The sequence below is a fragment of the Esox lucius genome, chromosome 9 (genome assembly GCF_011004845.1).
Source record: "Esox lucius isolate fEsoLuc1 chromosome 9, fEsoLuc1.pri, whole genome shotgun sequence".
Lineage (NCBI taxonomy): Eukaryota > Metazoa > Chordata > Actinopteri > Esociformes > Esocidae > Esox > Esox lucius.
In genome coordinates this window covers 9961739-9985876 of record NC_047577.1, presented here as the reverse complement: position 1 = coordinate 9985876, position 24138 = coordinate 9961739, and the positions used below count along the sequence as shown (strand labels likewise).

The 24138-nt window shown below is 45.8% G+C and overlaps 2 protein-coding genes across 2 annotated transcripts; one reads left to right on the top strand and one right to left on the bottom strand.

Annotated features, from left to right (window-relative positions):
• Window positions 1–518: 518 nt before the first annotated feature.
• On the bottom strand, window positions 519–11619 carry LOC105012087 (mitoferrin-2). Its single transcript, XM_010872712.3, has 4 exons — window positions 11260–11619; window positions 5167–5395; window positions 4907–4963; window positions 519–3403 (listed from the first exon to the last, which is right to left on the bottom strand). Exons 1-4 carry the CDS (start codon window positions 11617–11619, stop codon window positions 2820–2822), a joined length of 1230 nt encoding a protein of 409 aa, XP_010871014.1. The 3' UTR covers window positions 519–2819.
• Window positions 11620–12748: 1129 nt separating this feature from the next.
• LOC105012086 (ectonucleoside triphosphate diphosphohydrolase 7) lies at window positions 12749–23171 on the top strand. The gene is given in 14 exon segments (XM_010872710.5): window positions 12749–12994; window positions 13499–13615; window positions 14394–14573; window positions 14883–14997; window positions 14999–15089; window positions 16054–16204; window positions 16621–16724; window positions 17006–17065; window positions 17971–18122; window positions 19293–19459; window positions 19543–19867; window positions 20025–20110; window positions 20302–20463; window positions 20597–23171. Coding segments are annotated over 13 exon segments (1818 nt in total). The 5' UTR covers window positions 12749–12994; window positions 13499–13607; the 3' UTR covers window positions 20814–23171.
• The last annotated feature ends 967 nt before the right edge of the window (window positions 23172–24138 follow it).

Genomic DNA, 24138 nt, shown 5'->3' with positions numbered 1-24138 from the left:
AAATTTGGAAGTATTTTTTCCATACCAAACAAAAAAACAGTTATTCAGGAGCGATATGGGAGAGGTTTCTTCTTGACACAGTCCAAAAAATATTTGCAAAGACTGGCCAACAGGCTTAGTACTTTGATGGGTAAACAGGGACCAGACTGGTTTCATTCTCAACAAGGACTTGTTTTCAAATCTTGTCTCTTCACTATACTGTTGGTCAGTGTACCCATTCTCTCCCACATAGCCCTTTAAACCCACTTTCAAATGAAGAGACAGAATATGCATTTACCATGATTAATGCCTCCACCGTAATATACGCTTGTTACATCCATGTAACCTCATATCAAGTTCATCTGACTTGCCATTATTAAGTTATGGAAGTCCAAGTGCTACTACACCATGCAGGGGTCCTTTTAGAAGTTGCACACATTTAAGTTACAGACTGTACCTTTAACCTGAACATTTCCCATTTTACTGCACAACTCTGAATACCCAATGCAACATAGAACTATAAAAGACAGGACACGGTGTGGCGTATTTCTCTCCAGCGCGTGAGGCGAGCGGTCCCAAGAGAAGTCCCTGCTTCTGCGAGGCGCTGCCTGTTAGCGACTATTTATTTACAATTCACAGAATAACACAGGAATACATTCTCTCTTTCAAACAGATCAGTCAGTTTTCTTCACCTCAATCATCATCACATCAAATTTCACCTAGTCACTCTTTGGTGTCCACTACCAAACATGGTATTCAGCAAGAAACACTCCAAAAACAACTAGACTTCCTTTTACCTAATAATTTAAAGAGGATGTTCGATATCGTACGGGCTAGCCGTGGCTAGAGCAAACATTTTGTACAGCCGCCGCTAACCCCAAGCACGGATTACAGATTCTCCTGACCAGTATACTACTTTCAGGACCAAGACCCCTCCAACATAGTTGTTAAAGATTAAAACTTCCCCTTTAAGTTATGTGGTAGTAGCATCCTCTGAAATTAAAGGTGTTATTTATTACCTGTGTGTTTAGAAGATAGATATTATGTTGACGTTTCTACCTACAGGTTCTATAGAATGCTGTCCTGGGTGGCAGTCTGTGTAAAGTGTGACTCATGCCAAGTCAGCTACATAGAGTTGCAAGGTTTTTGTAGCTTTCCTTAAAGGGATAGTTTGGGATGACTTGGTTTTAGTTGTCAAATGCAGAAGGTCCAACTGTTATGGCTTCAACCCAACCCCAAATCTGAGAAACATGTAGGGTGGCGCAGCCATATTGGGAGCCTGGGGAACAATTAAGGTTGACGGCCTAGCTCAAGGTCAGAAAAACATCACTTTCACTGTGCCAGCTCAGGATTCAATCTGCCAACCTGTTGGTTAATGGTCAGATGTCCTAACCGGCATAACCAAACTACCCCTTTAAAGTACAACGTTTTCCTGGAAATCAGTAAGTCTTTTCTAGAAAATCGGGAAATTTTCAAGACGTTTCTAGAATTCTGCATCCCTAGAAAATGACCCTAAAGAACCTACAAATGGTCAAATACCAGGTAGGTTTCAGAACTCTTGGCTAAAAAAAAAATCTCTATTCACTTGCAGCTTGAATGAGTTAGTTAATCTTCGAGTAGTTAGGTATACATACACACACAAATGTTCTCTTTTGTAACAATATGGCTTCAGAAATTAGTATAGTGCCTTTAAGAACATCGTATTTGTGCGTTCGATTCATGGCGGCTGATTGGAAGTCCACGTGCGCGTGCAGTAAATAGGGGTTAATAATTAAACTGGAAGCCGGCAACTAACTACACGTATCGTAGGTTATGGGAAATTACCAAATGTAACCGCGCTTCCAGAAGTGCTAGGAGATGTGTATGGAAGGTTCCGTGCCCGGGTCAAAGGCAGCCACACACTCGCGCAGGCGCGCGCGCACACACACACCCACACACCACGAATTTAGCATTTTGCCACTAGAGGGAGTGATATGTATGCATTATAACGGAGGGCAGTCTCTCGGGATCCCCCTAGCGCGTTGTTGTCATTAATAAACCAGTCACCAACCAGGTTAGCTATTCGGTCCCATATCCCATGTCTTTCAGCCAATCAGCATTCAGAGAGTCTGAGCCCACGGTTTACGAACAGCGCATGTACACACTGTAGTGTTTCTGAAATAGGAGTGCCATTCCAGAGACATTGTGTGTAGTATGTATCTTTAGACGAACAATGTCCTTCTTACATATCTGCCGGGTGGGTGGGGTGTATCGGGATGACTGAGTGCAGCCCTAAAAGTGAACTACTGACTTAATTTGAATCCTGCGAGTCCTGTGTGCCCCCAGATATGAACCAATAGTAGTCTTCACATCCCAAGCACCCTCGCTCCCTTCCCAGTCTGCTCACAACAGACAACAGACCTTACAGGAAGTGACTGGTGTGGCAGGAAAGGATGAAATCGATTCCGTTTGGTTTCCAGGAAGTAGCACTCTTGCAAGTGAAAGTAGATGTAAGTAGATGTAATTTGGATTCATTTCTGATGTACAAAAGGAGTAGGGAGTATGAGGCCCCCTAGTGGTTTAACTAAATATAGCAAATGGAAATTTAAAGTGCCATAGAGTATGTATATATTACTACAACATACTGGGTAAAGGCTGGGAGCTTCCTCCTATGTGAGGGGAGGGGGGAATCTTCATTAGAGGGAGAAGGTCAAGGGTCAAAGGTTTACTCAGGGTGGTCATAGAGTTGAATAGAGGGGGCACTTTGCCCAAAGATAAATGAGCTCTCTAGTCCATCTCTATGAAGTCCGGGTGGTTTGCGTCAAGGAAATTTCCGTCCGGGGAAGGTCGCGGGGTCGCCTCTACTTCTCGCTGTCTCGGTCCCGCAGCCTCCTCTCGTGCCGACGCTTGGTGATGACATACTTGAAGAACTCGTAGACAGACCAGCTGATGGCGGTGGAGGGCATCTGGTAGATGATCCTGGCCTGGACACCCTTGAAGAACGCGGCCCCGCCCCCCATCCTGTACACAGTCCTGAACGCCTCGCCCAACCCGGAGATCTGGCGCCCCCCGGTGGACGACGCGGCTTGCACGCCAACGCTCGCACCGCCTGGCCCCTGGACCTGGGCGAGGACCGCCGGCCCCTCCTGGGTGTTGAGCAGTGTCTTGCAGACATCCAGCGGGGTGGTGGCGGCGGCGGCGACGGCCCCGGCGAGGGCCCCCGAGACGACGTGCGAGGACGGGTTGTACTGTCTGTGGGGGTTGAGCACCTCCTGGAGGTACTCGTAGGTCATGAAGTGGAGCGCCTGGAAGGGCACGTTCATGGTCAGCTGGGTGGTGTAGGAGCGGTAAAACGCCCCGGGACCCTCGCGCTTCCACACAGAGCCCACGCAGTCCAGCACACCGCGGTACGGGGAGTTGTACATCTGCATACGCTGCTTCACCACTGAGGAGAGAGAGACAGCGGGAGGCATTTAAGAAAGAACAGATATAACAAGAAACCAGGCAAGGCTAGTTCAACCGGCCCTCAATAAGAAGTGTTGCCATCTTGAGATTCAAAACCAGGTCGCCCGTGTGAAAGGCTGTGTCGTTAATCACTACACCACGGAGCTGTACTTTTGCCGGGTGTCAGTATAGCCTTGTCTCGATCCTAAACCAATCCTCTTTTGACGCTGGCCGTTTTAATAATTAATTGGCCATTTGTGAATGACATTGATAGTTAAACTGACGAAAGTTTCTAACTAAGTTTCCTCCACAACAAATAGGCTGAACTCATGGCGACTCATGGCGTAAGAACATATTTATTTTCTTTCATGGCAAAACAACATCCTTTTTTCTTTCATTCGTGAATGACATTTATACAATAACTATCAATGAAGGCGACGATAACTATCTTTTTCATCAAGTGAAAAGACGAGAGAATCGTGGAACCTACCAGAAACAATAAATGCTGTTGCTCTCAATGGATTCGAACTCAGGTCTTCCACATGAGAGGCACTGTCTTTAACCACTACACTACGGCTTTACGTTTCAGCAGTCTCTAGACTCCATTGACTCCATTTAATCATAAGAATTTAGCAATTGCTAGTGAGACTGAAGATGAACTACTCCACGCCAGAAACAGTTGCAATATAACTGTATACAGTTTCAGTTAAGGCTTACTATAACATAACTACTCCATGTTAAGCCAGCAAATGTGCTTGTCTATCCTGACCCCGGTTTTAGCCAGCAACGTTTTCGTCTATACGGAATAATTCATAATTTGTACTTCGCCTGCGAGGAGATACGAACACGGGACCTATAGTTCACAAGTCTGCTACTCTAACCACTACGCTATTTAACAAGGGGGTAGTCAGTCACTCAGTAAGAGACATTCGCTCTTCTTAGCCGGCTCCACTTATGCGGCCTGGCAAAAAGAGAACAGAACAGTTCAAAACAGATTTTTCACATTTAGTCAAAACAATTAACGGACAGGGAGAGATATTGTGGCCCTGACAAGAATAGTTACACACACACACACACACACACACACACACACACACACACACACACACACACACACACACACACACACACACACACACACACACACACACACACACACACACACACACACACACACGTTCGCTGTCTGTGTCTACAGGCAACTTGCAACCAGAGCTGGCCTTTGTGGAAATGCCTAGTGCTAGAGCGCACCCTAGTGTTCGGTTTAAGGACTGCAGCAGTACGGAAGCATCACGATGATCTGCTGTGGCTCGTCCGGGGCGGACTGAAAAGTTATTAGTCTTCTATAAATGTACCTGGGACACACTGACAGATATCTGATGGTGAATCGGTGCCATACACACAGACACACACAGTCAGCTTGGGTTTGTGTCTCAGAGACATTCCATAACTATTCCATAACTATTCCATAACTACGTGCCAAACGAACAAGATGAGAGCTGACCTTCAGCAGGGTTCATGACTGCATCGTGGAGCAGTGTGGCCATACATCCTGCCAGTCCTGGAGAACAGAGGACAGGGGGTTGGGGGGGGAGGTGGGAGAGAAAAACAGACACCATTGAAACAAGTTTTACACACCAAAAAAAATAACACGTACGTTAGTAGTTTCAAATACTCGCTCTTCAACTTAGTAACAGGATAAAAGACCTCGCTAAGGTCTCCGGGACTGCATTATGGGGTGCGGGAATCCTCAAAGGGCCGTACCGTTGGCGAAGTGGCTGTTGGCTCCCGGATGGACCACGTCGCCGAGCGACAGCTTGAGTTTCTCGTAGCAGGCGAAGTAGAGCGCGTGAGCCGGCCCCGCCCCGACGGCCACGACGTTCAGCCCCCTCACGGGGCGCCACACCCCCTCCGTGCGAATGATCTGGCGCAGCGCGTCCATCACGTTGCGGTACCGCGCCCCCGGTTCAGGCCGCAGGCTCTGCATCCGCGTCTGAGGAGGAGAGGATCTCAACGTGAGGGGAGGGTCTCGGCGTGAGGGGAGGGTCTCGGCGTGAGGGGAGGGTCTCGGCGTGAGGGGAGGGTCTCGGCGTGAGGGGAGGGTCTCGGCGTGAGGGGAGGGTTGCCGGTTCACTCATACAAAGTGACCCGTCGAGTCCAGGCCCGGGATTAACCTGGGCAAGTAAATCCACTAATACACACTGTGGTGCCACATACAATGAATTCCAATCATGCAACAGAGAACATTTGTAATAAAACCCCTGCTCGAGGTGGCCTGATCAAGACCTTTCTGGAAAGGTCCCGCGGGTCTGTTGGGTACAGAGACGGCAGAAAGGCTAAACACTAAACCGGGCCCATTTGGTGACAGCCCAGCCGTTGACCATGAGACGGTCTCAGGACAGGACCAGGCGGAGGACAGACGTATCACCAGACTTCTGAGACTGCATCACGAGGAGAATCCCCGCCGAACTTCCAGTAACCAGGAAATAACAACCGGAGGGTAGGGACAGAACCACCGCCTCCCCCACCCACCTCCCTGCATCCTCATTCCTGACTGTACAGTCAGAATGATTTAGCAAAAACAACCGCTTCGGTTTCTCCTCTCTCCGCCGTTCAGCTGTCAAACCTTCCCAGATGTACCAGTGAACTTGATTTAATGTTGAACTGTGTTTTGTTGTTGTTCTGTTACATACACAGGCATGACTGTAGACCTGTTCTTAACCCCGAATCGCTCCAGAGTCACCGCCCACACTGGCAGATCCCCTGGCGGTCATCCTGCTCGCCAAACCCCCCCCCCCCCCCCCCATTCCCCTTTTCAGACTGTGGAGCCACAAAACATGTGCAGCTTCTCCTTTCCACCATGTGACAGTTACAAAACGCACACAGCGTTGCAGTGTTTATAGCAAGAGCAAGGCCTCGGGAACACTAGAGCTCTTTCAGACTCCTCTCCTCTCCAATACTGTATTGTTCATCTGACTAGAGGCCAAGCATAGATCAGTGTTTCTCAAACCCCTCCCCGGGGACCCTGAGCTGGCCCATGTCTTTCAACTATCCCAGAGCAGGCACACCCATTTCGAGTTGTCGACCAATCCTCCGTCCCGTATGGACGTGAATCAGAGGAGCTGGATACGAGCCACGGCCTTGGAGGCCCCGGAAAAGAGGTTGGAGAACCTGCCGGGTTGGGTGACTGTCCGGCTCCGGCGAGGACGTTGAGGGTGAAAGGGCTGCATTGTCATACAGACTGGCCTGGGAAAACCAACTAGAGTCACCACAACTCGGCTGGTCTGCAGTACAACAGTGCGACCCCTTCTGACCTGAAACCAGCACGGGAACAGAACAACAACAACAAAAAACAGTGCCAATTGGGACCTACGGAACAAAACAGGGTTTAGACCTCGCCAGGTGAGAAGGCTCCTGGTGGTTGGTTTCCCCTCAACTCGAGGGCGTGGCTGCCAACTGCCACCCCTCGTCCCAGGAAACCCAAAACGGGTCTTTTCGGATCCGGTGCGATATCCTGGCGTGTCCTGGCGCTTTCCCCTGAATCGACAGGGGCCGTTTGTGTTGTTAACCCTTCATGGGCCGCGGGATAGCCTTTGGCGTGTCCGCTGTGTTTCTCAATTAGCAGCTTGCAGAGGTTGGCAGTCAGCATGCTACCAGAGACTTACTGGAAGTTGCGCAACTACATCTAGGATGCCAACACCAGGTCACAATGCAGTGTTAAGGGACCAAAAAGCCTGACCGCGGGACTCCGAATCTTGAAAAGATGACAGTCATGGGTTGTATCCGCTAGCAACTAGGCAAAATATAAGCCTGCAAATTTAAAATAATAACAGTAACGAAATGATCATTCTCAGCAAAAGCAATGTTGACGAAAATAAAAACCTTTACGCTCTTCTTGGGCATTTGAAGGTACAATTTGTGACAAGACTCGGCAACAGGGCTAAAAACACACCCGATGACTGGTTTTAAGAAAAATCAAAGACGCAATTTTTGTGTGTAGACCGCAGCCTCGCGGGGAGGAGAGCTGTCTGGCCAGCGGGGTTTCTGTAGCGCACGTTTAGCAAAATTTGCTAAATAAACCACCTCCAGATGAGTTATCATGCCAGCACTTTGTAGTTACTTCAGAAAACACTGGTAATTACTTGAGAAAACATTTTTATCTACCACCAGGCAAACCAATAGCATAGTACCGTACCTCACAGAATCATACAAATACCCCAAGAATCACAAGCTGTCCCAGGATCAGCGCAAATATGTTACTTTCTTATGAAAAGTTAAGAAACCACATTTTCCACAGACACTTTCTTTCAATGCTGACCGCACCACATTGGTTTTATAAAACATTCATTGACAGCAAAGTCTCTCATTGGCTGATAGAGGCTGGTTTAGGAATGCAAAGGTTGCACTGACAAATAAACCGAGCAAGATATTTAGGTCAGAGAAACGGATGAGCCACAGCGGGACCTGTGGTTTGAGGAAACCAAAAGCCAAAAAGGCCAGTGACTATTGTGTTCCCAACGCAAAAGGGCTACTTATTTATTAATCACACTTCAACCATTTAAAATGTACATGTAGCGCCTTCTGACTTCTGCATTCTATGAACAGCATTAAACTTGCTTGTGAATTTCCTGATTTTATTGTAATGTTTTATGGGATTTCATAAAAGCGGTTGAGGAATGCTGCGAAATGAAGTGCCTGTAAGCAAAGTTCACACACATGGACTGATAAGAAAAAACGAAATCACTAATGCATTTTGTTCATGTCTTATGATTCACTAGATACACATTTAATAAAACTAACAACTTTTAATACATTTAAGCAAATTCCATGTCTGGATTATTAAAAAAATCCCTGCCAGTTATTACTTTGTGCCTCTGGCCCTTTCAGGGCAGAGAGGAAACATTCAAACCACTGAAGAAAAACTGGGGCTTAAGTAAGAAAACAAACAGCCTGTGCACTGCAAATGGCACATTAAACCCTACCTTATGCCATTTAGGGAAAAGATGGCAAAAGCAGACATGAGGAAATGGCCTTATGAAATCTCTTTGAGGAAATGAATTTATCGTAAGGAATGAAAGTTCCTTTATTTGAAATGAGTGACGTCTTATGTGGTATAGTTTCAACGAAGCAGGAAGCCGGGTTATGAAAATAAACGGTACATTAGTCACCCCGGGCCCTTTGAACCTAGCTCTTACTCTATACAGGCTGTCTAATAACTGCATTCAGCTGTTCAAGTAGCAGGGCACTGCTATGAAATCAGTTAAAGGGGAGTCTCTCCCTTCAGTGTGTGGCACTGATTAAGGCAAAAGGGCGAAAAGCTTGTATATGTTGTTGTTTTTTAACCACGCCACTTATTTTTCCAGTATGGATAAAGAAGTTATTCCCTGTATCTCAACCAACGACAGTGATAAAAAAAAAAAGTATAAAGCGCTGGCAACGACATTGGCTATGAAGGCAGGACCTTGTGGTGTATCTTATGAACAGGCGGAGATAAAGGAGGTCGAAGCCTCTGTATATTCAAATATAAAAAGCATCATCAAATTTCCGCAAAACTGAAATTTGCACATTCTAGATGGTGTTGACGAGAGGTTATGGCCCAAATGTATCATTGCTATCTTAAGAAGCGGAGCAATGCTGAAATTCCCCTTCAACAATACAGACATTTCTCAAGTTTCTCACATGTAGCTCCAAATAGTCCTTCATTGGCCAAAAGCGTCGGAACGAACCATATTCAGAACTACATCACTGCTTACGGAAAGTGAGCAAATGCATTGTCAGATCTCATTCACTACAGACTATTTGGGGTCCGATAAACTGATAGTTCAACACGGTGGTATGACGGACCAAAGACATTCAAAGAAAATAAACGTATTTTGCTTTATGGAATTATGTTTATCACAGCAATAAGGCACCTCCAGGTTTGTGGTAAATGGACAATATACCATGACTATGGTCTAGGTCTGAGCCCTCTATCATGCATAAGAACAGCCCTTGGCTGTGATGGTTGGGCCATTGAACACAAAACCATGGGTTGCTTTATTGCTTAATGAATCTCTCCAGGTCATCTAGGATGAGGACAGCTAACAAGACCCGGAACCTGCTTAATGTAAAACTGCCCGGGTCAGTCAGCAGTTCGGAACTCGGGACCTAACGGATGAGTTCAGGTTACACAAACATCCATCTAGAGTTGAATTTGAAGAAACACGCCACATTTGCCACGTTGAATAAGACATCACCACCATCAGCTCAACATGTGGCATTTCCACCCAACAGCGTTCAGCTACAGGGCATGGGTCAGGGGAAGGAAACACACACGAAAGCTCTCTAATCGAGTCACTGTTACAAACGTGCAGTATAATTTGGCGCAAAAAGAGTTATATCAGTGGGGACAGAGGAGTCTACTGACAATCCCAAATCCAGTGCCTTGTGACTACCATTAACTGTAACACTTGACCAAATGCATTTGCTGTGGAGGATTACATGTTGGGGTATGGAGAAACTTGAAATGATACGGCTTGTTATATATGCATTCCGCGATTTGTGGCCACTGCTTGTAAAAGTGGCGATCCAATAGGGGTCCCTCAACTGTGCGGTGTCATGTATATGCCAATTCGCGGTCATACATGTAATTAAAAACCCTTGCTTTCCGATGTTCAATTTCATGGCTAACTGAGGTATGAGTGATTATTCGCAAATCATGCTCATATAAACATATTATTACACACCCAGACCAAAAATGAGAGTAAAAAAAAAAAAGTGAATTGCAAAGTCCAGGGAGTGCATATTTAACTGTGTAGCGACATCTCTTTTGTTACTCCTCAAAACACAAACCTTTTTTTGTGCAATAGATAAGCAAGCTTCAATGCATTAGCTGGAGATATGGTATGTACTCTGTGTTCGCAGTAAATGCTACGCCCAGTATGTCGCTAGGTTCATTTAATTACATTATCTGTGCTGATACTCCTTAACTACTTACACGCTCAAAGCTCCTCAATTTACAGCATGTGACGTGCGCGGTCTCCTTAAGGTGAGCAAGCAAACGCAGCCGGTCATAGCATTAACAAGCTAACCAATAATGATTAACCTTGGTTTGAGAAAGAGAAATGAAGCCGAGTACGCTGAACCGAAATAGCTTTAGTAGTAGCAAACAACATATATAACGTCAGTGTCGAAATAAGACCAACGGGCATGGTAAATAATTATTTTCCTTGAAAGATATTGTGACTTTCAACACATTTGGTTATCTAGCTAACAGTTAGGCTACTAAAGGTTCAGTCAGTCAGGGGCTGCAACTGGCTGTGGCCTACTGTAACCAGTTCAGCATTTTAGTAACCACCAAAGGCAAACAAAAAATGGGGTGAACGGAACGTATGAACAATAATCAATGAGGAGTCGCTAACGAACAAACAACCAAAAGTGGCTGTACTTCTAACGAAGTACAGCGTTAGAAGTATTCGTTAGACGTACAGCCACTTTTGGTTGTTTGTTCGTATATATATGGGTAAATATATATATATGGGTAAATGTGTTGAGAAGGCAGTTCGCTTTAGCAAGTAACACGTGTACGGGGATGTAGATTAGATAACTAAGGACTCACTCAGCAACCAGCTGTGTGTTCAATGAGTTAGCGAGTCATGCTAACTAACAATTGTAGCTAACAAACTTGCCACCCCCTTTCCGTCTGCCCCTCGCTAAGTGATGGCAACCAGGACCACCTTATGTTACCAAACTCCTGCGAAACCAGCCTCGCTAACGACTGCAAACAAATTGTCGGTTCTATAGTCGATCAGCTGGCTGTCATTGACACTATTACAAGCTGGCTGTTAACTATCCAAATGTACCGTCATCTTCCTTTACCTTGACACAGTCGATGGGGTACATTAGGCAGTGCTCCATGATACCAGCCACGGCGCCTGCCAGCATGTGCGTGCTGGTGGTGACACCCTGGGGGAGTCCTTCATAGTCTACTTCGGTCTCGGTGTTAGTAGCCACCGTGGTCGTCTCTGGGACTGCTCGAAGCTGTAAGACCGCAGCAAAGTCCGGTTCCCCTGTTATCCTCGGCGGCGAAAGGCCCCCCACAAACCCTTCCGTTGCGTCCAAAATCCTCCCACTCAGCCATCGAATGTCTGCCCCTGCGGCTCCGGCGGTGACCCCGGCGTCGACGCTCGGTGAATCCACCGCCATTCGCCGTCTGGACACGAACCCATCGGCTTCCATTCAGTGATGAGATTGTAAAGTCCCAATTAGGTGGCACGGTTACTCCTATACGTCCCCTCTTTAGAAAGTTGACAACTTTCACAGTCCGTGTCTTGGTTGTTGTGGAGGGAAGCTCCAGCCGAGGACGGGCCCCACAACAAACCGACACTGACCGGATCAAATAGAGGCTGAACTCAACCAGCCGAAAGGGTAGAGGAAGGGTATAGGGCTTGTCAGAGTCACACCGGAAACGATTAGATGATTAGCTATTTTACCTGTCAATCTTTAGGAACATTTTGATAAAGCCCTTCCATTGGTGAGGAGTGATTTGTCAATAAATAAGGCGGGACAAAGTGGGTGGGAATCACAATGCTGACTAGGAGGTTAGGATTTGTGATATGATCAGATCCTAACGTTTCCGCCATAACGGTGGAAGTAGTAATCCAGAGCAAAACAAGCCCCTGTCTGTTCATACAGCTTGATAATATATAGTTGTTTTAAGTATGAGAGCTGTTGATGTCAACAGCCTGTATTCAATGGAGAAATACATTATATTATAACTTAATACCCATACGCCATCTCTAGAAGACTCATTTTTATATCAGTACACTCGTATAAACCTAACTATTACGACATTTGTACTAGATCAAATAACCCCTTTACATTTGTTACCTAAACTCGACCCTGTCATTCAACTCTAAGCAAACAAATATCGCTTGATGATGTGTGAAAAAGTAAAATAAAAAAAAAACGCCCCCTGCTGAGAGGACCAATTTTCTGCTCTGTTGAGCCTCTCGCTTCGCTTCTTCCTCTCTGGTAGGCGAACTGTTGTGTAAGATCGCATTTCATAACCACAGCGGTCACGTTGTTTTTTTTGAGTAATCGAGCACCACGAAGGTTAAAAAATGTATGCTTCCCGCTAACAAATGTGTCCCAAACAATGTCTCCGAGATCAATACAAAATAATTGATTGTTTTGTCTTTACGGTGTTCTTCATACGGGGAATAGAAGTATGCGTGACATGGCCTACTCGTTTCTGTGCACGCACAGGAAACGTTACAACAATTCACAAGCAGAAACATTAGATTCCACAATGGATGCCGTATATATACGTGATCTAACATGAATCCTGTCATTTTGGTCAAACGTCTTTTTACGAATCGAACCACGCGGTGGCATCACTCAGTTGACATGGACATCTTCCGCGGTTTGGCCACGTCGGGCACCGGAATCTACGTCACCAACTAGATTTAAATGTGGATTCCATTTTCCTGGACGATTAATCTTGATATCGAAGAAAATATATTTTGTAGTTCATCTGTGGTTCGGGATTAGTATCCCCTCCGCGATTGAACTGACAAGGATGACGTGACGGCCAGCATTACTTTGTATCAGAGTGAGTTTGGAAAGATAACAATGTTGTACTAGCTAGCATGGATACGGCTGTAATATTCACCGGAAGCCGGTTAGTTATCAATATATGTGGTAAATTATGTCCGTCCATATCGCTTTGTCAATCCAAATAATGTCAACTGAACATGCCTTATATTCTTCGTGCAATTGTGGACGCAGGGTTTGAATAGAGATTAGTTTAGCTGGTGCAACAGTTTACCGGCAAGTACATTTGACATAATACTATTCTATCAAAACCTTAGGTTAAATCTAGATTGAAAGAGGTCGGGTGATGCGTTTTTAATATTAAATATGTATGCTTTTATGTTCATTTCGAATCGAGACTGATTTGAACGCATGCATTTGGATATTCATTGGTTATTTTAAGATTTACTTGTCAATTACGTTTCTTGTCAACAACTCACTTCGATGGATACGTGTTGACTTATTTTTTTATCGGGGCACTGTAGTATTCTCATTTTTGACTCTTATCTGTCCTTCGCTCCAGTCAAGTCACCGCGGGAAATAAACACCTGGGTCTACCCTTCCCATAGTCCACTGCCAGCCATGAGGTGACAGCCACCTTAATCTGCTGTTGGATCCTGCTGCTTGTACATATGGCCAGGTAACACTCCCTTTTCTGTGGGGTCATATTAGCCAATCCATCCTCCAGCAGCACCAGGACGGACATTTTGGTAGATACAGGGATTTGTCTGGAGTCAGGGTGGTTTAAACCAAGTTGCGGATCAGATAGGATTACCAGTCTAATCAAAAAAGTTGCATGCTGGTTTAATAATGCTCCCGGAAAAGGTTTCGACCACAAACCTGTTCTTTGTTCTGAGGATGAAGAAGAGGTAATGCACGCTGGTATTGAACTATGGTGTTTTTTGTTTTTGTGTGAATACGTTTGTTGTTTAAACTGCCGTGTACAATTATACTAGACGTGTGTGTGTGTGTGTGTGTGTGTGTGTGTGTGTGTGTGTGTGTGTGTGTGTGTGTGTGTGTGTGTGTGTGTGTGTGTGTGTGTGTTTGTGTTTGTGTGAGACCTAGGTCTTTGTGTACCGAGAAGGCGTAAAACCTGGTAAATCGTTCCCCACTAGGGAGAATGAGATTTCCGGCTTAGGGGTTAGGTTTAGGGATCGGCTCCCTATTGGACGCCGTGCTAGATTTTGAGGTAACATGATTAATCCATTCAAAGCTACGGGACAATCAGTGGGATTAACAGGATCTTATCTGTGACCTATGACCTCCCTGGGTGAAACTTGTACAGGAAGCCTTTGACAGCGGCCGAGGGGCCATCTCCCTGCTAGCACGCCGTTAGATGTTTTAGTGTGCCTGGCAGTGTGTGGGTGTGTTGAGCTGTGATCCTCACTCGGTCTCCTCCCTTTTGGACCCTCCTGAAGGATCAGTTTCTCCTGCCTGCCGGCGTCCTGGTACTGCAGTGTGTCCCTGCTGTCTCTGGGATGTGTGCCCAGGCAGAGGGTCTTCCTGCTGTTCTTCCTCACCTGCTCTGCCCTGACCGTCCTGGGCCTCTACCACACCGAGCTCTGGGGGCGCCAGCGGCATGGAGGACACGTCAACAAGTGAGTGAGACAGACAGAGAGACAGACAGAGAGCAGACAGACACACCACAGACAGACACACCGCTCCAATGGGTTGCGCTGTATTTCTCCGGACAGTCCATAGTCAACTGTGATTAATGTTAAATGGGTGCCACTTTATCAAACCCATAGCATTACAAGCATGTCTTGCATATTGTGTTTGATGTGTAATGTGTGTATTGTTTCCCTCCTCCTTGACTCTGGTACTGTCTATGATGGAATAAAAACCCTTTAAAGCCCTCCTCTAAGTGGATGGAGTGTCAACATATATCCTCTCTGCCTGACTCCTAGATACCTCTCCATCGTGGAGACCATGGAGGCCACTGATGTCAACAACGCTGCTCTGAACTATGGGATAGTGGTGGACTGTGGCAGCAGCGGCTCCAGGGTGTTTGTTTACTACTGGCCCCCCCCACAACGGGAACCCCCACACCCTGCTGGACATCCGCCAGATGCGGGACCTCAACCGCAAACCTGTGGTCAAGAAGATAAAACCCGGTAGGGAGAGGCGTGGCTGTCATGTTATTGTCCTGGTGCTTTGATTTGGGGAGTTCGTGGAACTTTCCCAAATTGTCTCGGTTTCCCATAATATCCTTGGAAAATTCCTGGATTTCCTGTGACAGTTCCCGGAATGTTCTGACCTAGGATTCCTGGTTAACCAGGCAATGTTGCAACCCAACATGTGCCGTTTATGTTCCAAAGTGGAGGACTTAAGCAAAAGTATGATTTTGACAAGCAGTTCTATACCGTTGTTGTGTTGGATTGTTTCAGATTTGGAAATGTTCATCAGATTCATGTTCCATGACATTTACATTATGATTAGATTAGAAACTCTCCTGGTGGAAAATGTCACATCACAGTACAACACACAGGCTTCTCTGTCACATTCCCATGCATAATCACAGGCACCGAGAGATAAGATACAGGAGGTGTGTTCTCCATGTGTTGGCGTGGCACTTTGGACCTCAGAATAACTCCTCATACCGAGAAGGAAGGGCTTTTACGCACATTGTTAAAACGGGTGTCCATATGCTTTATGTTATAAGAACATTCTCCACATTCCCCCACTATCGCTGAAAAAGCACTTTGACTTATGATTTATACCTTTTTATTTGAACAGGTAACTTGACTGAAAAGTATTTCCTATTTCCGACAGCGACCAGGGAGCCATTAGGGTTAACTGATTGCTCAGGGATCTTTCGGTTCCTGGTTAGGTGCTCTAACCACTAGGCCTATTGTCACTGCTAAAGTCCTAATTCCTTCATTTTTGTATGCGAAACAATCGTCTTTTAAGCCTTGTTTTTATTTTTACTCGCTTAATTAAAACTTTAAACTTGCCTGTTACTTATCCCTATTAAATCTAAGACCGTGAATGCCATATTTACCTTTGTGCTCGGATACCTCCAGTTTTTCCTTGGTAACCGTGTTTTCGTCTGCCCGTTTGGCCCTCTGCCCCTCACAGGCATCTCCAACCTGGCCCTCACGCCATCCAAGGCCAGCGACTACCTCCACCCCCTCCTGTCGTTTGCTGCCGCTCATGTCCCCCAGAAGAAGCACAAGGAGACCCCCCTCTACATCCTCTGTACGGCCGGCATGAGGCTGCTGCCTGAGAGGTAGGTCACCACAAAACCGAGCCGACTAACCATCAAAAGATGTGGTCCTCAACTCTGAACACCGGCGGTTGCTTTGTGTTAATTACCCTATGATTGTACGTGTTGATTTGACACCGCTTGTCTCCAACATCTGGCTGATTGTTCTCACACCCGGCTGCTGCTTTTTGTTTGTTTGTTATATCTGATGTGTCTGAGGTGCTTGATGTGGGTTTACCAGGAATCGTTATTAGTTGCCGTCATGAGAATCTCTTTGACTTTGCGGTCTCGTTTGTTACTTCCTTTATGGGTTCAGTTCACTCACTAAGGGCAGTGTTGCCATTCTAACTTGTATGTACTCTGAGGGGGGTCTGCCCGTGTGCTGAGATACTAGTCTGTAATTAACCCTGAGAAATCCCCATGCTTTCTCTTCTCGCCAGTCAACAGACTGCTATCCTGGAGGACCTAGTAACAGACGTGCGGGCGGACTTTGACTTTCTGTTCTCCAGCTCCCACGCAGAGGTGATCTCTGGGAAGCAGGAAGGTGAGATGTGGAATTGAGTTCACTGATATCATCCCCTGATTCAGGTACAGATTTGCCTTTTACACACACACACACACTTGCCTTTGTTTTTCACAAGATTGAGGTTAGGATTTGGCCCGGAGGGCGGTGATCTTACTCTCTGCCTCTACTAACCTACCTGCTCATATCATGATGGCCGGTTTTCCAGACCCAGATTAAACGTGTTCGGACCAGGCGTTGACGTGGGTCAGGGAAACCGGTCCTTTGGGTTTGTTTCGTTAACGCGTCCTCTCTGTCCTCAGGTGTGTATGCATGGATTGGTATTAACTTTGTGCTTGGACGCTTTGACCATGCTGAGGATGGTGAGTGTGAGGTCATTGCTTGGCTGATAAACAGCAGCATACAATGTAGCTAACACACACACCCACACACACACTTGCCTCTGTTAGTATAGCCAGTAAACATACGTTTCCTATTGAGCAACTTCAGGTATTTCCTCCATTTCTCTCCCGGGTGAGTTGAAGATCAGAATGTGGCAGTACTGAGTGAATCGGTCAATCGCGTTTATTTTATTAAGCCTTTTTTATATCAGTTGTCTGGCCGTGTAGTCCTAAAACGTTGTCAAAGGACTCCGGTCCTCTAAAGATTCAACAGGACACCAGAGAAGTCCGATGGGAGCATACCTCTGCCTAGATTTCAGACTGACCCAAGTCCCACATCACATAAACTATGTAAGGACCCATCCTGTCCTCCCTGGGCTTTGGACTAGAGGACAGTCCTCCTGGTGGAATGTTAAACCCCCAGGATACTGATACCACAAAAATTCATAATTCTGACCCGTTTCATGGAAACAGGAAGTGTCAAGTGTTCATTATTTCTTTCTTAGTAAATATACAAGCAAATGGTTGTGGGAAAGCCTTTATGAGTAATGGTTGATATAGTAACCAACACTGAATTACATTTGGAGGCAATCAGTAGTTGATAGTTCTGTGGAACTCTAACTCTCTATAGCTAGAAAAGGCAGCAGGCAGTTTATTGGGCTACAGGTAAAATTGACAATAAAATATAACCCAGAGACACATTGAAAACCCATTTATTGAAACCTTTTATTTTGTAATGCTGAAAGTAATATTATTTACATCCTATGTGTGAAATGTGCTCTATATGTGTTTTATTTGATTACTCAGGCTTTATTTCTTAGGATATTCTTTTTCATGTGTTTAGACTAACCTAGATTGATCTTGTTAACATTTTGAATTTAAACCAGAAGATGATGCTATGGTGGAGGTTACCACAGGGTCACAGAACAATCATCCAATCAGCCGGCGGCGTACGGTTGGCATCATGGACATGGGCGGAGCCTCACTGCAGATAGCCTATGAGGTGCCTAGTGCGGTACATTTCAACTCGCCTGAACAGGTAATGAAGCAGCCAGCCGAGAGAGGCAATGCATCTCATTGTATTTCTTTCGGTTACACAAGAGGAAGTCTTACTGAAGGGTTAATGTGTCAAAGACCATAAATGGGAAGATTTATTGGACAGATTTATGTAGCCACCTCCCTGTTCCCATGCGGTTTTGTCCATTTATTGCCTGTCTACATTTTCCTATGTAGTTCATCTAACACCAAGACCTGAATGTGAAAAGGTTTGCTTTTTAACTATTCTAAAACCGTTTCTGCGGGAAACCCCATTTAACCCCGTTTCTGCGGGAAACCCCCATTCAATTATCTAATCAACCAATCACATGGCAGTTGCTTCAATGCATTTAGGGGTGTGGTCCTGGTCAAGACAATCTCCTTAACTCCAAACTGAATGTCAGAATGGGAAAGGTGATTTAAGCAATTTTGAGCGTGGCATGGTTGTTGGTGCCAGACGGGCCGGTCTGAGGGAAAAACATCCAGAGTCAGAATTTGGCGTAAACAGAATGAGAACATGGATCCATTATGCCTTGTTACCACTGTGCCGGCTGGTGGTGGTGGTGTAATGGTGTGGGGGATGTTTTCTTGGCACACTTTAGGCCCCTTAGTGCCAATTGGGCATTGTTTAAATGCCATGGCCTACCTGAGCATTGTTTCTGACCATGTCCATCCCTTTATGACCACCATGTACCCATCCTCTGATGGCTACTTCCAGCAGGATTATGCACCATGTCACAAAGCTTGAATCATTTCAAATTGGTTTCATGAACATGACAATGAGTTCACTGTACTGAAATGGCCCCCACAGTCACCAGATCTCAACCCAATAGAGCATCTTTGGGATGTGGTGGAACGGGAGCTTCGTGCCCTGGATGTGCAAGATGCTATCCTATCAATATGGGCCAACATTTCTAAAGAATGCTTTCAGCACCTTGTTGAATCAATGCCACGTGGAATTAAGGCAGTTCTGAAGGCGAAAGGGTGTCAAACACAGTATTAGTATGGTGTTCCTAATAATCCTGTGTGTGTGTGTGTGTGTGTGTGTGTGTGTGTGTGTGTGTGTGTGTGTTTAATTGCACTGCACCTGTTTTTGGTCTGGATTGAGGTTGATCCAAGACCCCTTCTTGGGTAATTCTATGCCCGGTCACATGCGTGGTTCCCCCTCTCGCAGGAGGAGGCCGGTAAGAGCCTGCTGGCCGAGTTTAACCTGGGCTGTGACTCGGAACACACACAGCATGTCTACCGGGTGTATGTCACCACGTTCCTTGGCTTTGGCGGCAACATGGCCCGGCAGCGTTATGAAGACCAGCTGGTCAACGCCACCGTCACTAACAACCGGTAAGGACACGATCACGTCCCACTTTCCTGTACCGGCACGCCTCATAGGTGGATCGGTTGACTGACCGTCCCCGTGCCTCCAGGCTGACGAGCGACCAGACGGGCATGATGGAGGCCACGCCCCTCGGCGACCCGTGCCTCCCCGCGGGCCTCTCGGATGTGGTGCGTCGCGACGGCCGTGCGGTCCACCTCAGAGGCCAGGGGGACTGGGCGCGGTGCCAGGCGGCAGTCAGGCCTTTTCTGGGGCTCCACAATGCCACCATGGGGTCCCCCAGAGGGGTGTATCAGGCGCCCATCGACTACGGCAACTCCGAGTTCTACGGCTTCTCAGAGTTCTTCTACTGCACTGAGGACGTACTGAGGATGGGCGGGGCGTACGACAGCGCCAAGTACTCCAAGGCTGCCACGGTAACCACACCCCCGGCATGTTTCCATGTCATTACCCCCACTCTAAAAAACTAAATGCTAGGTCCACTCCATTGGAGAGGCCTTTTGAAACGGGTTTAGCACCAGGCTATCCCTGTGTCATCTTTCCAAGAGGTCAGTCTGTTGTTGTCTCCTGCAGGACTACTGTGCCACCAAGTGGTCAACCCTCACGAAGCGGTTTGACAGCCAGCTTTTCTCTAAGCAAGCAGACATCGCCAGGCTGAAGTAAGAAACCCCTTTCCGCCCAGTTACTTGTCGCATTCGTCGGTTACGACCCTTCTGGAAATCGTTAGTTTTTATAAAATGTTCCCGTCGAAGTGCTTGGCGCCCTCGCCAACTGCCATCCTCTGGGTCAACAGTGCTTCCCGATGATGACCTGTGTTTCTGTCTCCCTGCGTCCCTCACCCTCCGGCCAGGTACCAGTGTTTTAAGTCAGCCTGGGTCTACGAGGTGCTCCATTCAGGCTTCCGGTTCCCCCGGGACTACCCCAGTCTGAAGACCGCTCAGCTGGTCTATGACAAGGAGGTGCAATGGACCCTGGGAGCCATCCTGTTTAAGACACGCTTCCTGCCTCTCAGGTGTGTAGTGTGTGTGTAGTGTGTGTGTAGTGTGTGTGTAGTGTGTGTGTAGTGTGTGTGTGTTACAGATCTCCATCCACCTTCCTCCGCCTCTGAACGTGTGGTGTGTTTGTGTGCCCCTCCGCCATTCCAGGGACCTCCAGGCGGAGACGTTTAAACAGGCCCACTCTAACTGGCTGCGTTCGTCCTTCGTCTACAACCACTACCTCTTCCTGGCCTGTATCCTGGTGGTGCTGATCGCCATCCTGCTCTACATCCTCCGCCTTCGCAGGATCCACCAGAGGGAGCAGAGACAGGCCGAAGCCCTCGACCTCCTCTGGGTGGAGGAGGGGGAGGCCCTCCTGGCCTAACCTAGGATCTCTGAGGAGCCTGAGGCCGGTGGCGTGATTGGGACAGGTCTGGGGTCAGTTTGTCACCCTCTTTACAGCCCGTGCGACCCGTAATGTCGATTCAGTTTGGACTCTGAGTAAACATGCAGTGTGCAATGAGTTTACACGTCGCACAAAATGTCACCCTGACAATTTGGAAGGGACAAGCTCAATGTGACTCTGATCCAAAGAGGATCAATGTTCTTGGGGGGGAAGAGTTTTGGCGCATGCTGGACATTGCTTGTATGTCTTGGCAAACCAGATAAAAAGGTTAATGTTCACTTGACCACGATCACCATGGTAAGCACAGAAACTATCCTCTATGGTCCAAACCACTATTTGCTGTAATGAGTAAGGCAGTGTTGCTGTAACAAGAGCAAGGGGAGGAGGCGTGGTAATTGAACCTTTTACAAGGGGGAGGAGCATTCCTGAATGTGGTGTTATGGGCGGAGCTTTCTCTGGGGAAGGGAAAACGCAGTTGCAGGAGAACTGCAACCTTCCTGGAAAGGATTTGTACTAACCGACACGTTTACAAGAAAACGTTCTTTGCCTCAGTTGGATAGTTTTGATGAGGTGTGGCTTTATGCAATACGGTATGCATTTAAAGAATATTGGCCATGCTGACAGCGCTGCCCAACCCACAAACCAAGCTTTTTCAACTTGTCATTCAATACGCCACCATTCCTGTTCAGTTGAATAATCTCTGGAATGTAGAAACAGACAAGAAAAGCATGACCGATGTTAAACTGAACTTGGTTCTGCTATAACTGCCGTATTATTTACATCTTTAAATGGAGGCGACCAGTGTGAATGAAGCTGGACTGGACCTACCTGTAGTCCAATAGAAACTGTTTTGGTGAAAAACAGATTCCATTTGGATAATGTTTTTTGTTGTAAAATGTTTGACTGCAGTCATTGTTTTGCAACATAATCGGTGTAATAAATACACCAGTTTAACCTGTTTAAGAGAAATGAAAGACTGAGGACCGAGCCATTCCATTTCTAGTTAGATATTTATAGTGTTGATGAGGGACTACTATGTTAAGCATTTTTTTAATGAAAGCATTGAACATGGTTGATTCTTTTAGTAGGATGTAAATATTTGACCTGTCTGCCATTGGTTATGGGAAGCTTCTGGCTTCTCTTTGATTAAAAACCTGTTTGTCCATTTGGACAGTGCTGTAACCATGACGATGCAAATTGTATCTGACCAGTAAACCACCTGGAAAACTCCCAGACAGGCTGAGAGTTAATTCTTTAATAATATGATTGTTGAAATGTTGTAATGAAGTCTTTGATGAAAAACATATTTGAGCTGGATTGAAAATCCCAAATCAGAAATCATATTGTTATTTACAGGGGTTTTGCAAATCAGAGTATATTCGGGACAGTATCTCTTCAAGTTTTTAGACTGTTTTTTTTTGTGTGTCAATGCTGGGAACAATTTGTCCAAAGCCAGTTGATGCTAAGCAAGAGTGAAAAGGGAACGTGTTTAATTAAGGTTGATACATTCTGTGTAGACACACACACACACACACACACACACACACACACACACACACACACACAGCTGTGTGAAAGATGTGTTATGACGGGTCTGTGTCAGACTGTCAATGTTAGTTACCAGACATCTCTTCACCTACCTTGTACTGTAAATAACAACTCGGCAGTCTCCCTCAGTTCACTCTTCTTGATAACAACAGGGGAGGTATTTATTAATGTTTTCAATGCATTAAAGTCCTTATTAAAGGAGTCATCTTGTTATTGTGTGAGGCACAGTTTGAGTGGTCTCAATGTCATTTCAACATGTTTCCCTTTCACTTCTGACTCTCCTGCTAAAATCTTCAAACCAGCATTTGAATGTGATCTGATGGGAACACCAACACTTGTTGTTTTTTATTTTGTATTTATAACCAATTGTTTTGTTTAAAACATTCAACATGAAATGGGCTTAAGTGTTGTGTCTGCACTAAGAATTATCCTGACCAAGGACCAACCAATCAGCTGGATTGGCTCTGGCATTACCAGACTGCACTGGGCGTTGTGCAATGTGCGGCAGAAACATGTTGCTTCCTAAATGTCCCTCCCTCTATTCCCTATATAGTACACTAGCTTTTAGCAGGGTCAGTGGTACTCCGGTTATCGGCTTTTGAGGGGAAAGAAAACGGTTGGAATAAATTGCTTCAAGTACAAAAATGTCTGCTTCTAGTGCTCCTCTTTTGTACTACTTTTTGTGTATGTTCCGTTCATGTTTTGTGTTCATTAGTGCCCATGTAAACATAAACACAGTGAAAACAACACCCTTTGCCATGACCAAGTAACAACCATTTCTCATGCCCCCCGGCATAGTTCAGTCTCTTCGTCTGTTGCCAAGTGAATAAAAACCATGTTTGGTTTAGTAATGTTTTAATGTGCCCCAACATGTACCAAGGTTGGCATTTGGAACTTGGCACATTCTAGGTATTCATCATCCGGATAGAAGAGATGGTTTATGTGTGTGTACCAATGTGCCAAGGCTGACTTCCTCGTTGGTGTTCTTTCAGGAAGAAGTTGTCATTTTAGGTTCTAGTGTTGACCTCAGATCGTAAGTGATGTAGGAAAGGAAACAATGAGAGGAAGCTTACTAAGATTATTGGGACATGATCCAAACTGAACAAAACAGCCTATGTGACCCTCAAGCAAAATCAAAGAAACACTGTACAAATGTGTTTTCTTAAAAATATACTTTAATACAACAGCTGCATATAAATATTAAAATATACATTATAATTGTGTACAGTACGCTCACACAAAACATAATTAGGCTTCTATTTGTACGGCACTTTGTATTTTTTTTCTTGTTTATTTTCTTGAATTTTTATTTGTATTTCATTTCATAATGGACACAAAGTAAAGCAGTTGTGTACTATACTGTAGATAAGATGTGTTAACGGATAGTTTGCCAGTCCAGAGTGGTTATTGTACTATTGCAGGTGGGCATCTGTACATGACTGGAATGTATCTTGTTGACAATTCAATAGTAGTTCCAGAAGAGCTCCTCGTAATACGATCTGTATTCTAGATTGCTCAAGATAGAACATTTGTTCCTCTTGACTTTGCTCTGTAAAAAAAAAATAATAATAATGGTTACGGTGTAGGTTGCCTTCGTCTGTCCGTGACGGTCCTGTCTGGGTTTTAGGCTAGCGTAGCCAGAGCTCGGTCAGCCTGTTGTCTTTGAAATGGGAGAGGGCCTCTAGTGTCTGGAGAGGAAAATGTGTGAATATGCAGTGTGTGTGAGAGAGAGTTTGGAGTCCGGGGACAGTCACTA